Raw genomic sequence first — 15259 nt, 5'->3', positions numbered from 1 at the left:
GGGGCTTCTTTGTTTGTCTGTTTTTACATGTTTAGATACTATATTTTTGCAGATATAGATAGATAGATAGATAGATGTTTAAACAAATGGAGAAATTATTCCCATACCATAACACCATCCTTTTAAAATATGAAAGTTAGTGAGTTCTAGTATATTCATAAAAGTTTTAAATCATTACCACTTTCTAATTTTAATACATATTTAAGACTCACAAAGAAAACTTCTCGTCGTTAGTAAGTCACTCTCTCTTGTCCCACACCTCAAACTTCCTTCTCTTTATCAACCTCTTAATCTACTTTGAACCTCTGTAGACTTGCTATAACGTATCCTGGCTGTTTTAAATAAGTGGATTCATATGATGCATGGCTTTTTATGTTGAGTTTCTTTCACTTACCATGTTTTTAGAGCTTATCCCTGGGAACAAAGTTAAACTGTGGCTATACTGGAAGCCAAAGGTAAAAAAAAAATGAAAAATATAAATACATTCTTCAGTTTTAATTAGTTATAAAGAAGCAAATGTTTATTAGATGTACATATATAGTTTATTTTAAGACATTATAGTCTTCATCTTCACAATGTGATTTTTCTTTTACTCTGTTAAGATGTTCTCTTAGCCAAGTGTGGTGGCACTTGCCTGTAATTCCAGCCCTCAGGGAGGCAGAGGCAGATGGGTCTCTGTGAGTTCAAAGCCAGCCTGATCTACCAAGTGAGTTCAGGACAGCCAAGGCTACACAGAGAAACCTTGTCTCAAAACAAAAACAAAAAAGATATTTCTCTTGCTATTTTTATGATTTCTAATTCCCTTTGGGATAGACATTCTAAGCAGTGTTAAAAAGAGTGGGATAGCTACCTTGCTGTAAGAATGATGACTTTTCTTTCAGTATACAGAGATGGTTTGGAGGATGTTGTCTTATTTGTAACGGTAGCAATTGAATCCTTGCTTTGTGCTTGCTAAGCATATGATCCCGAATCTTTAACAGCATGCTACTGTGTTCTCCACCATTAATTCTCATTCTTTCTTCCATTCTTGGCTGGAATCCTTACTGCTATCTAATTTCTATAATATTTTACAATTTTTATATGCATTTGGTGTTTTGCGTGTGTGTGTGAGAGAGAGAGAAAGAGAGAGAGAGAGAGAGAGAGAGAGAGAGAGAGAGAGAGATCCCCTGGAACTGTAGTTACAGACAGTTGTGAGCTGCCATTTGGGTGCTGTGGATAGAATCCATGTCTTCTGGAAGAGCAGCTTAGTGCTCTTAACCACTGAGCCATCTCTCTAGCCCCAATATTTTACAGTTTTATTTCTTAAAAGCTCAGTAACTTTGCCAATTCCTATTTTATACGAGTCATAAAGCAATGCAATTTTTCTCCTAAATGGTATTGGGACAGTTGTAGGAAGCTGTACCTAGGAAGAAATAAAAAAAGAAACATGATTACTTGCTGGTGTCTACCTGTGAGTTTGGTCACAGGTATAGCTGTGTAGTTCATATTGTATAATCATGGGTAGTCATATAATGACATCTACATATATTCTTTCTTACAGCCCTAAGGCACAAAGAGCTAACCTGAACTATACTCCACAGTATACAGTATACAGTATACAGTATACAGTATACTCTATAGTATACAGCAAAACCTATTATCAGTTCACAAGAGATCCTGGTTAGTCTATTTTCTTCTTTTGTGGCCTCATTATAGGTTTTATGTATGTCCTTAAAACACGTGTGTCTTTGGTCTTTATTATTGTATATTTAAAATGGTTATATAACTAATATCCTACCATATATCTCATTATGTTACTTTCTTTTATAACTTACCACCGAAGCTTTAAAGCATTTTTTTGTGTTTCTGAATTTATGTTGAATTTGAAATTTTGCTTCAAATGCTGCAGAGTATTTCATATTTTGCATAGAGTACATTTTATATTTCAGCCCTTTAACCATGAACACCTGCCACAGACAGTGCATGGTGAAATCTGTGTACTTTTCTCTTTAGAAACTTGAAAAATAGTGGTTTTGGTTTTGGGCCAGGGAAAACTTCCTGGGTGTCTATTTTCTCTATCAACTTTCCTTGTGTATTCCAGCACCCTCCAATCCTACTTCACATCCTAGGTACTATAGCAAACGCCTGGGCTTGGAGCTAATGGAACGCAACAGGAACTTGCTTCTCATTCCTTCTGTGGGGTTTCTCTGGACAGAGGCAACAAATATTTGGGAAACATGCTCAGCTCTCACAGCTTCGTATGAAATAAGGAGAGGAAAATTTCATTAGACTGCTCTTTACAGCCAAGAGACATATGCTCCCCATTGTCATCTTGAGGAACAGTTAGGCAGTTTTGGGGTTTATGAAGGCTTTTATCAAAATCTCTGAGATTGCCAGCATTGGTTGCCAATTTGAAAACATATCCTCCTATTGTCTTTCCCCTTTTTCCTTGTTTCAGTCCTGTAGTTCTCCGTTTCTGCTAGTTGTTCTTATTGCCTCAAATGAACTAGCTATAGATATGCTTATGACTCAGGCTGTACTTTCAGAAGCTACTAGTATTACCCATTACAAGAACTGCCAGATTGCTTTCCAGTGTATCTGCACCCTGATCGCAATAGTTTGGCCAGCCTCCAACTTGGAGAACAGAGACTGGGTAATTTCAAAACTTCAGAGGGACACATTTTAACAAGGCTTTGCCTCTGCTTGGAAGGCATGCAGCTGTGGTTCCCCGTGTAGGAGCTGACCCATGGCTCAGGAACTTTTCTTTGTATATTTACTTCAGTTATCATCAAAATATGATTATAAAATACATGCTATGCTCATTATACAAAACTTCCCTAAAACGTTTTCTTTCCTATTCATGATTCATGACTTCTGATTCATAGACAGTGCGCTTTATCATAGAACTGCTGCAATGTGGTCCTGAAAAACATTACTCCTCAGTACCTGTTAATATAGAACCATGATTGTTTATTCTTTTCCAGTGAAGGATGTTGCATCCCTAAAGTCATCTTAAACTCTGGAGTATGCATTTGTTCTATCACCATAGCTTGGGTTTACTTAAGGAAAAAAATGAACACGTGAGAGCATTAATGCTTCTGTATGTATGTGGTAACTTACTGTGCCTTTCAGTCAGTCTGCTCCAGAGTCCAGCCCCTTAGCCACTGCAATAGACCACTCTTTTTCTCTTTGCACCCTCTTCCTGTAAAAGGAAGGTAACAGGCACACATCTTCATGTAGAAAAAAGTACAAACTATGACCACTTGGGAGCAGGGAATGAGAGACACTTCCTTTAGGGAGTGACAGTGCTTCTCATTTGGGAATAACTTTGCAAATCTCATCTATCCTCTTGTGCTTTTGTTGTGTGAACAGGTGGTCAATACATACACTCCAGGAAAGAAGATTTGGCTTGAAGGCGTAGTGACCACCTCAGCTGGAGGCACAAATAATCTATCAGATTCCTATGCTGCAGGATTTTTGTAAGTAATTTGCATTTTTCCTCCCTGGAACTCTCAGGAAAGAACAGTTAAACTATAACACACTCACTGGCCATTGCAAGGCAAAGGTCATTCCCAGTGAAATTTTTTTTCATCCATTCATTTGTGAATGTATTTAGACTTACTTTACAAACAGTAATTAGTCACTTATTTGATGTATACTGGATCTATCAAGTGCCAAGCACTGTCTGAAATGCTATGATACTTGATTGATGCTATTGTTTTAGTGGTGAGCCAGTGAAACAGAGGCTAGTCCTCCTGTTACAAGTATCAAAGTTGAAAGGCAAAGTTGAAGTTAGCCACGGTAGCTCATTTAGCTAGTGGCAGAGATCAGACTCAAGCCCAGATGGCCTTCTCCAGTGTACAGCCTTTTCCCCACTACGGTAGACCATTATCTCTTTTTCCACAGCCTTTCTATAAAAGAAAAGTGATGGGATGGCAGAGGAATAAAGAATTACCCATAGTGGAATTATCAGGCAGGGTTTCATGGAGGAGGTGGCATTTGTGGGATATGGAAAGAGTGTTCTGGCCTTGAAAGGCGAAGAGTAGAAGAACCGACAGTGAGAGAACTCAGGCTGAAGAAACATTACAGAAAAGGCATAGCAGAGGAACAATGACTAATTTCGAGTAAAGCCTTGTTTCAGCAGAGATATAATGAAGGCTGACATTATGAAGATAGTTTACTCCAGACCATGGAAGGTCGTGAAAACCATATAAAGGAAATGATGGCTTGTTCTTGGCTCATTCCAAACCACTAAAAAGTTTTAAGAAGAAATAATCTGATGAGTGTTTTAAAACTTAGACCTTATCAGTATTATGCACAGGATCTTGGAAGGGATGAGAAAATGCATTTTAAGACTACTGTAGTTTCCTGGAGAATGTCTTCAGCCAGGAGCATAGAGCTCTGCCTAGCTCCTGAGTGTCATATAACCAAGACAAACCCCTCACAATTAGATTCTAACCAACTATTTTTTTCCTAATCCATTCTGGTCCTTTGGCCTGGGCTTTTTGGCTAAGCAATGCATGAACTGTAGCTTTGCCCTCAGCTATGTGTTTTGCTACTAACAGCTGTTCCTAATTAGACAGATGCAGTTTCCCTCCATTGAGACAGCTTCTTCAACACATTTGTGAAGAACAGATCAGGGCCAGCTAAGTAGATGGCATTTCCATACCGAATAATATCAAATGCTCATGAAGATGATTGCTCAGTGTAATTCATAGTGTTACTTTTTGGATTTTCCATGACTTGAGCAAGGAGATAGAGCTGTGCCTGGCTCCCCAATGTCATGTAGCCAGGACAAATCCCTCACAACCAGAGACTAACCAACTATTTTTTCCATGTTTGTAATCTCAACATCTAACATTATGTTTCGCAGAGAAGTTCAGTAATAATGGCTCAAATGAATGTCATGGAATGAATCAGCATTTAATGCAGTGTTGCTAAGAGTCTTCTTTCATAATCATCCCATCCCCCCTGGTTTGATATGAATCTTGTTGCAGGGGTGAAAAGCCAGGTTAGCAGTAAGTACTCAGGGGACCCCTTGGAATCAGCCCAGGACTTTGCTCAGCTGTCACCAAATAACTCTGCTTTGAAGTTCAGCAAGCAGCCCAGTTGTACTACATGTTTTCCTAAATACTCTTCCATTTAAGGAATGATGTGAAATAAAAAGTACCACAGACCTTCATGGAGGCGGGTGAAACAGAGACCTGTCTTTGCACAGGCATCAGCCAAATAGCCATAGGGCTCTACATGAACTTTGCAAATGAACATAGTTGTTGATATTTGGTCTATACTTCAGATTATCAGTGCTTGGTTGGGAGAGATCAGTTAAATCTAGTTCATTCTGCTCCTGGCCTTCCCTCTTACTTCCTTGTCATCCATCCCATCTTAACACAACTGGCAGAACTTAGCAACGTGCTATGTTCATGAAGGTATATAAATTGTTTCCTAGAAACAACATTCTAAGAAGCTTCGAGAAGCTAGAAAGCATGTGGAAAGATGGCATTTTCTCAGGACTTTTTCCGATACATCACGTAACTATGGGCTTCCCAGGGCACATGCAAATGTATGCATGAATCAGAAGCCTGTGCTACTGAGACCCAAAGATAGTGCTACCCTGTTAGTCTTGAAATTCTTTGGAATACTGCAAAGTCATTTGGATAGGCTGCCATGTCCCCAGCATCTAGAGCATTCAGTAACACATGATAGGTGTTGAATAAACACCGTGGAGTGCGAGAGTAGCCACTGAACAAGTAAGTAACACAACCCCAGGAGCCTGTGCAGATGGTGCTGGTGGGCTCACGCAGATGTGGTTAGCATTCACTCATACTGTATTTCGTTTAGAAGATGCAACCTCACGTTTGCTTTTCTAGACAAATATTAAATATAGGCCAGGATATCTTTGTACTTTTTGAACATGGCAAGAGCTCTGATTTAAGAGGTACTTGTACCCAGAGGTCTTATTGCAGTTCCACAGTGGGGCGTCTTTGGTAATCCCCCTGCTACTGTGCCTTAGGATTAGAGCTAGAGCTGAGCCTATTAGCCTGATTTCACAGGCTTGCCAAACTACTGAAAATAATCAAGACAAGTAGCTTTGCCATGTGATGTTCTCAAAGTAATTTCAGTTCTCTGGGTCACAGTGTCCCAGTGTGAACAAAACTATCATAGCAAAGGTTCTGCTCTATTGTACACAGACTTTTCTTTTGATTTAAAAGTTCTTTGTGTGTGTGTGTTTGCTTTGCTTTTGGATTTGGATTTGTAACTCTAATTGCCAGTAAATGTGTTCATTTATATGAGAATAAAATAAAATTGTAAATGTAAAAAAAGATTTGAAATGTGAACATTATTTATTCATATTATAAGAATTAGAAATGCTCTTTTTTTCCAGCAAGGACAAAACTTAATTCTGGAAGTCATGGGTTTGGAGCCCCATATGGTTTCAGATTTGGGAAATCATAACTATGCATAATTTTTCCCATGTGCTAAATGGTGATTTTCAAAGTTTCTAAAATCTAATTTTATCCAGATAAATGTCAACCTAAACAGAGCTGTGTACCTACGACAGACCAGGAACTGTGCTGAGTGTTCTGAGTATAAGTTCAAATGCTGTGTGGCTGAGGACCTGTAACTGATGGGGAATGGTAGAGAGATAGGTAGGCGGTCACCATCCACCAGGCTGGCAGAGGGCATCAATAGAACACTCTGTGAAGGCAGAGGGGATACTGCTAGTGAGGATGCCAGAGTTTAGAAGAGAGCACTGGCTTAGGAGACTACTCATGCATGGTAAGACATTTGACAAATGGAAAGAAATGATTTAGAGGAGGGTAGGTAGAAAATGCTAAACAGGAGTTAAACCATGTGAAGACTTGGGTCAGTACAAGAGAGCGTGCTATATTGGCTATCCAAAAGTAGTTTTATGAGACTAAGACCTGTGGAAAATGAAGCTTAAAGTAAAGGCAAAGAAGGGGTGATGGTTTCAGCAGTGGCAATACAGAGAGAAAAAAACAATGAATGACTAAATTGATGAATGAGTTGAATGTGTCAGTTACAAAGGCAGAGACAGCAGGGAGTTTGGGAAGAATCTTGAAGGCAGGCAGTAAGTTCTTTGAGTAGCATGTTGCGAAAATTACACATTTTGCATAGTCAGGTCAATGCAGGTTTCCCAATGCAACACATATGTGAAGGTAATGTGCTTAAATCCTTGAATATTTTATTATGATGTCAAGGAAAAACATCATTACGTTGACTGTGACAGTGAAACATGAGGGAACCAAACGACCAAATGACGAGGCTATTCTTGCACAGGCCATAGGTCTGTGTAGGTTAGAATCCTGTGCAAAGCGTGTGTGACGTTACAGTGAGGAGACTGAGGGCAGCAGGTATACTGTGACGTCTCGCGTTTGTATGATTGTGGCCAAGGAGGACGTATCTGGGTTCTAAGTGGTTACAGTATTCATCTGTCGGCATTCTGGAAGAAAAATATAAGTCAGAACCTGAGGTAACTTTATGACCATGAACAATCCATTTTATCCCTTCAGACTATTTCCTGTAAAATTAAGAGAGTAGGGTTGATAATCTTTGAGCTCTCTTACAGCTTTCTGTTCAGCATCTAAATGATTTTCTCCTTTAAAGCAGCAAGTAAATTTGATGGTCCTGGGGTGGGGACTATTTCTGTGCTGTAGCTGGTCTTCACAGTGCTTGTTAGATGCCATTTTAAATGTACTGACGTGGCTTATTTTCTTTTTCCTTTAGATGGCTAAACACTTTAGGAATGTTGGCCAATCAGGGCATTGATGTTGTGATACGACATTCATTTTTCGACCACGGATACAACCATCTGGTGGACCAGAATTTTAACCCATTACCAGTAAGTGCTGGGTAAAGATTCCCAGTTCATTTCCACATCATTTGGTTCTTTTGATCATTCCTTTTTCCACACTAGGAGAATTTTCTCCTTCTGCTATTGGCAGTCTCTTTCATAAATCAGACAGAGCATTCTTTTCTTTGATTTCATGAACAATTCCATGGGCTTTTGGCTTCATCCCCCTACACATGCGCGCGTACACACACACACACACACACACACACACCCTCTACATAGACATACATGTACATACACACACATATATACATACATTTATATGTGTATAATGTGTAAGTGTATTACTATTACTTTAGCAAACCTTGTGCAATTAAGATTCCACATCTACTTGTGGCCTGTTTGAACTCTGCTTGAGGGTGAGTTTTTCCAGATTGTTTTATTTTAATGCTAATAGGAGACATTATTTAACGTCAAATGCAGCATGTTGAAAGCAGATGGGAGTGTTCACCACGATCAGATACAATAGGAGCCCATCTCTCAGGGAATGGATAAAGCACACTTGGAGTTAGATGTTGACCGCTGTGTGATGATGAAGGCAGAAATCTGAGTCATCTGCATGATCATCAGAGATATCTTACTTAGTCCAGAGAGGCTGTTTTATTTGTTTGTTTGTTTGTTTGTTTGATTGATTTCAGAAATGTTACCCAGATAATTCTTTTACAAGGGTATCATAATATGGTCCTGATAGAAGGTCAGACTCCTCTCCCCATACCTGTGGTTGCCCTTTGAGATGTTCTCTGAGGGTGAGACAGGGAAAGAGGAATACAATACCAGCCATAGACCCAGATCCTGGGCCTTGAATTACTGTTGCCTTGAGGGTCCTGGGAATAAACACATTCTGGAACAGTACATTTCCCAGCCATCTGCTTCCCTTTACCTATTTCTACCCCACTTATTCCACCTTCCAACCCCCAAGTGAAGAGCCTTCAAGCCCAGAACAGGGAATACTGTGGCTCATAAGAGTATCATTCTCAAGTCTCAAAACTGAAACCAATTGACACAATTGTTTTTATTCACAGAACAAGAATAAGCCTTGAAGTATGTATGTTTGAGGTAGAAAAGAATAGGGTGAGAGTTTTCTGCCTAGAACCATAAAGATTTGTCTTATTTTCATGTGTTTATATAAGTAAGCCAACTATCTCAAAGCATAAGTATTAAAAAACATAGATTTTTCTATTTGGAATAAATACAAGGTTTTTTGTTTTTGGGGGTTTTGTTTTGTTTCATTTTTGCAGCGGAAGTTGGGAAGGAAGCAACAACAAATAAATAAATAATAGAATATTATGATGTTCCTAGATGCATGTACAGGAAAGCCTTTTCTAAGCACGTGACTGGTTAGGAAAGAGACAACTAATGGTGAGAAGCCAAACCTGCAGACATCACACAGCTTTCTAAGCAGGGCAGAGGCTAACAAAACATTTCTCTGCAGGAACAAACTTAGCGTGTCTGCAGAAACCCAAGCTCACAAGTGCCTGAGACATGGAAGGAGGAGACTTGATAGAAACAAAGGAGGCAGGAGGGAGATCGCCCCGGGCAATTAGACTTTTATTGTAGTAATAAGAAAAAAATCACTGGAGAGCTTTAATGAGGGAAGTAATGCTCACTCTGACAGAAGGATCAAGTGCCAGTTTTAGCAATGCAGATAATACTTCACAATTCACAGATTACTTTTATAGTGGCCTTTTATTCAGTGTATCAGCAAAATTCCATTCCTCCTTTTTTTCTTCTTTCCTCCCTTCATTCGGATTTCATTCACTCGTCTTTATCATGTCCAATGTGCTTACTGATAATTCCTGGCAGTGGATCTTTGTGGTGAACCAAAATGTGCAGAGCAGCAAGCAATGAAAAATAAACATAGAAGATATTGTTTATCATAACTGCTCGCAGTAACCCCTACTGTGTTAAATATGGCTTCATTAAGTTTCCTGAAAAAAAAAAAAAAGTAAAGAATAAGTGACTGTCCAAGGTCAAAAAAGTCCCAGTAGCCAGGACCTCTAGGGTTTTCTTTTCTTGTCTTTACTAGGGTTTTCTTTACTCTAGGGTTTGTCTTTACTGTGCCACATTATCTCCTATAGTGCTCACTTACATATCTTTACCGAAGCCTGAGGCAAATGCTTCCTTTGGCTTACATCTGGAGATAAATGTGAGCGAAGAAAGCAAGCTACCATGCCTCTGTGTGACTTCCCAGGACATGGCCATGTAGACATTAAAGACAAACCTTCACAGCTTTATTCTCCCCAGATAAGGGTAACTGCCAATGTCTCTCTTTGAAGGCATAGCACAGAAATCCTCAGCTGATGCCTGGTGGTTCCAGAGCTCACAGAAGCCTCTAAGATGCTAAAATAAGTTCCATGGATGTAACACAAAGGCCAAAGGGGGCTGGGTACATCTGGGTACAGCTGCAGTCTGGGAACATCAAGCTCTGATAAAGCATATGTAAAGGCACTTAAAAGGTAGCAGCTCTTTCTTATCTTTCCTCATGGCAAATTTTGCACCTTATAAGTAGAAAACTCCACAGCTGGGAGAGGATGTCCTAAATCTCCCCTGGAAAGAATTTACAAGGCCAGACCAAGATGTGATCTGAGAGATGTGGCTGTTTGGCTCCTAAGATGGGTATGGAGCTCGACCTGAGGATCACATTGGTTGCCATGTCAGAGAACTGTGGAACTGGTAGCTAAACATTGCCAATAAAAACTTGGCAGAGTTTAATCTGTGGTTACATCTTCAGGAGAAGTTAAAATATTAGAGGATTAGTGAATTGTACTTTTTCTCCCAGAAAAATAAGTATTATTCTACTCCCATTCCTTCAAACCAAGATTCATATATTTCAGGAAAGAGTCTTATTAGCAAATTTGTGTCTGCTTTTTCTGGTGTTCTTGAGTACAGCCAGAGGCAGCAAGACTCTGTGTCCCAAGGCTCCTCAGGCCATGTCCAACGCCACCCCCCACCTTCCTAGTTAACTTGTGGCTTTCCAACTTAGCTCTGGCAGGGCCATTCCAATAGCACCTGTCAAAGGGAAGAAAGAGACAATGTCAGCATAGGACAACACCTTAAAAATGAGCTTCTAGGAGTTAGGGTGTGGGGAGAATGCTGCAGAAGACATCTAGGGTGGGGAAACTTCTGAATGATGCTAACTGGTGGGCAATCGATATACTGATCCCAAACCTCGGAATGCGCACTGCAGGTGAATCCCACTATAGAATATGGACCCCCTGTCACGGTGGAAGTCCACCAAGCATGAGAGCACCGCTCTGCTGAGAGACACTGATAGTGAAAGAGGCAGAGTGCCTGCGAGAACGTGAGGCTGGGGGCATCTCTGTGTCTTTGAGCCAGTTTTCCATGGGACTTGAAGACTTCTCCTTTATAAAAGAAGAAAAGAAAAGTAGGATGAAGAGAGATTAAGGCGGGAAATGGGGGCAGGGAGGAAGGGAAAGAACGAGAGAGGGTTCTGCTGTCCTGCTCCGCTCCGGAAATAACTTTTCAGCTGCATTCCTTGTTTCCTCACGGTTTTCTGCTAGAAGAGTGACATCCTCCTCCTGCGTGAGACTGTCTTTCTCCTGAGAAAGGAGCACATTCTAGTTAAGCCACACATTGTCCTTCACTCCCACCCTCTCCCCTGACGGCCCTGACATTGGGAAAGAGGGGACATGTGAGTCTCCACAGCTCAGCCATCAGTTGTGAGCTCTCCTGGGAGTAGACAGTGTTTGTACAGAAGAGATCGGCACATCCAGTGGACAGAGTCCAGACGCACCAGCCCTGGGCACTTCTCCTTGGAGAGGGTTTTGGAATTCAGCTTGTTGCTTTTTTTTAAAGAATGTGATTTACAGAGCTTTCAGGGAGAGGAATGGGGAGTTCCTAGTCAGCATCTTCCTAACTCCCACACTAGGACAGCAAAAGGAGTCTTCACAGATATAATTCAATTAAAAAATAAAATAAAATAAACTGAGCTCTGAGCTCACCATTGTGTGGATGTACTGATAAATAAGACAGGGTCTTCAGTCTGCAGGATCTGTAACCCACTGTGTGTTCGTGAGATTACAGATCAGTCTTATTTAGAGACTAGTGTAAGGAGCTGGATTATGCTGTCTTAGCATTTCTACTCTGGGCATAGTGCTGTATCTGCATGCTATCAGCATTCATTTTGCTTACTATCCTTGGTGGGTAACAAAAAATATTCAATAGCCCTGTGCACATCTGTTGAACACTCTCTGTGTACATTGTTCTGGAGTACAATAATCATGGATTAAAGCACAACTCAGTAGTCTATAATAAAATTAAGCCTGTCGTTGCAGTCACCATAACAACATACTCAGAGCCAAGCCATCACTGTTCAGATGTCATTTGCCTTTTGCAAAGAACCTTAGCCTTTTACTATTGCCAGTCTGGTTTACTTGGTTAACCTAACCATCGTAAAATTCTAGGACAAGTTAAGAATCCCATCTTTCTTTTTCCTTCTTCAAGTTGTTATAGCTGGTTAGCCCTTGTGCACAGCATAGCTGAGATACAAACACAGTATCAGCTTAATGTAGTTTTTCTTCAGGAGGGACAAGTAATTACAAACCCATATCCCAGTTTTGCTGGATTGGCTGAGCCTTGAACCATCCAAACAGGAGGCATCACAGGGAGCAGCAAGGGCTATCCAGAAGACCTGCTGGAAGAGACAGTCCTAGGTGGCTCTTCAATAAGTGGCAAAATAGCCCTAGGGAGGCAAGTTTAGGTTGGGAGAAAAGCATCCAGACACAAGCAGTCACATATACACCAAAATACGCGTTTTCCAGTGAGTCATGGAAGATGAATTATGAATAATTATCTCGGAAAGTTTTTCCCATTGCTATTCCATGGCCACACAGGGTGTGTGAAAATTGAAGAATTCAAAAGCTAAAAACCTGGAGGTGGTATGGCAGGGGAGGTAACAAACCCAGACAAACTAGCCTGTGACCTGTTTCTTAGTGTAACCTTTCTTCTCTTTCTTTCCTTTCCCGTGGGATCCATCAGGAACATGAAAGAAGCAAAGTGTACCTGTTTAGGGTAGCTGTGATGTGAAATCCAATCCTGTCATTAGGGGCCTAACAAAGACTTTTCCATGTGCAGCCTTCTTTGTGGGAGCCTCCTGCTGCTGAGAGAAGGGCAGCCTGGGCTGTGGGATCAATCACTGGATCTCAGGCTGCCTCCATCAATGGCCAAAGCACCGGGCTACATGCCCAGTGAACATGACTCGCTTCTTTTCTCCTCTGTGCCTCTAACCCCTGGCTGCTGAGATCAGAGCCTGCGCTGTGCACCATCCGACCAGGCAGGCAGCACTTGGCTGCTAACGCCTTTGCGTACAAGCTTCTCTGGTTATTTTACTGCCCATTCTCCTCTTTTATCTATTTATGGACCTGAGAAATATGCACAGTATGTTAGCAACACACAGTAGTGTTTGTAACAGCTCACCCCTTCCGGCGTGGAGTGAGAATGAGTTCAAAATGCTACACTGTAATTTTCTAGTCATGTGAGCCTTTATTTCCTCTGTGAAAGGGGGCAGTAACTGCTGAGGCTGGAGAGCAGGGAGTGTTTGAATTTACTTCTTCAAAATACTGGCTTTGAGATCAGCCTGACCAGTTTTTCCAGTTACCTCCTATATGTATTTGAAATCACCAGAAAACTGTAGTGAACATCAGCTACCCCCCCCCACGAGAATAGAAACTCTCCGAGGGTTACAAAGGGTTGCCTGAGCCAGCGCACCTGTATCTTTCACCTCACCATAAATACTCAATGATTGCTGAGCGCTTTTTGTTGTTTGTGAAGCGACTTGGTAAAATATAAAATTGTAACTCACAAATGATAGTTATTAATAATAAATGGACATAGCAGTGATAAGAATCTTTGAATATTTGTCTAGATGTATGGAAATAGATTCAATGATGACTAAAATATGAAATGTAAATTTTTTTTAAAAAATCAAAATGCCAGAAAATTAAAGGAATGAAAAGGAAAGTTGTGATTCATGAATTTGAGAGGAACTGACTGCAAATAGTTAAAGGCAAACTAAATATTCCATTTTCTTCCTGAGAAGATGCGGCCTAACTTTTCCAGTGAAGGCAATTAAGGCCTTCCCAGGGCTGCAGTGCTAGTGCTAACACCTTCTTGGTGTTTATAAATGGTCCGGTACTCCCTGGAGACCATGACATGTCACATCAAAGTGCTAATGACAGCACATGATGTGAATCACTGCGTAGCAACAATTGAAAACCCTGCTCTGCCATCAGCCTTTCATGTCGCTCCTAGACGGCAGCCCTGAGAATCACTGTTACTGCAAATTGGGTAGCAACCTAAGTCTGTGAGAGGAAGCAGCCACAGCTCCGGCATGGCAGAGTTTAGGAGCGTTCTGTGCCACCCTTGGAGCAACCTGCAGATGAAGATAAACAAGGTTGGTTCTGGAATGAGAAGAACCAAGACAAAATTACCTAAAACAAACAGATCAGAAAGAAAGAGAGGGGAAACAAAGGAAGATATAAAAGGGGGTGTGGAGGAAATGCCTTTTAGTGGGTTGGAGGGCTTTCTGGTGAGTGTCACAGTAAGACAAACTTAAGGTTATTTGATCAAAAATACTGTATTTGTGACATATAGACAGTGATTCTGAGAACCAACAAAAAGCTCCTCATTAGTGACTGTTAGAACCCAAACTAATGTGTCTTTTTCTCAAGTTCATTTTTAGGTTTTAGTAGCTATTAGTTTTAGGTGAAAATTCTTTCTAGAAATAGAGTAACTCTGGATTCAGCACAAAGCAAACACACACACACACACACTTACACGCATGCACACACAAATATAAAAGATTAGGACAGAAAGGTGATTAAAGAAATGGGAATAAAAACATGGAAATAGAAGAACTAAACATAAATTCTGGTTTAAGTTATTTAGATATACCCCACAATGTATAAATTTTCAGAATTTTATCAGTCAATAAATACTTCCATCATTAACTTTGAACAGTTAGCAATGTCTTAGATGAATCTCAGATTTGGTTTAAGCGTGGCAAGGACTGACCAAAATATGCTGTTTTCACTTATCCTGGATGTTAGAATATGTGAAATGGAGGATGTGGCGGATATGGATATGGAGGACGTTTAAGAAGTAACTTACACGTCCTGTTTCCTACCCAACATACCCTGCCCTGTATGTAACTCTTCCTAATCAGAAGAGACCTGTTCTCAATGTCACGACCGCTTGTAACCAGAGTCTGTGAAACATCAACACAACATACACTCAGCTGGGAAAGCTGCCCAGTGCACTGAATTATTACAAAAGGTCTTACCCTGAAGTCCCTTGAGGTTTATTTTCCCTGCTGGAAACCTAGCCCAAACTTTTTTTTCCCTTCTTACTTTTTAAAAAAAAATTTATTAATTACACTTTATTCAC

General features: G+C 40.5%; 1 protein-coding gene across 2 annotated transcripts in view; it reads left to right on the top strand.

Annotated features, from left to right (window-relative positions):
• The window catches only part of Hpse2 (heparanase 2 (inactive)), a 592793-nt gene that overhangs the window by 455689 nt on the left and 121845 nt on the right, over positions 1–15259 (top strand). For both annotated transcript variants that reach the window (XM_060389839.1, XM_060389845.1), the window contains 2 exons: positions 3352–3458; positions 7729–7843. In XM_060389839.1, the coding sequence (XP_060245822.1) occupies positions 3352–3458; positions 7729–7843 (222 nt within the window). The remainder of the gene's footprint in view (positions 1–3351; positions 3459–7728; positions 7844–15259) is intronic.

Source organism: Meriones unguiculatus, chromosome 1, assembly GCF_030254825.1.
Source record: "Meriones unguiculatus strain TT.TT164.6M chromosome 1, Bangor_MerUng_6.1, whole genome shotgun sequence".
Lineage (NCBI taxonomy): Eukaryota > Metazoa > Chordata > Mammalia > Rodentia > Muridae > Meriones > Meriones unguiculatus.
Note: the sequence above shows the minus strand (reverse complement) of the source record. Positions and strands in the feature narration are given on the sequence as shown.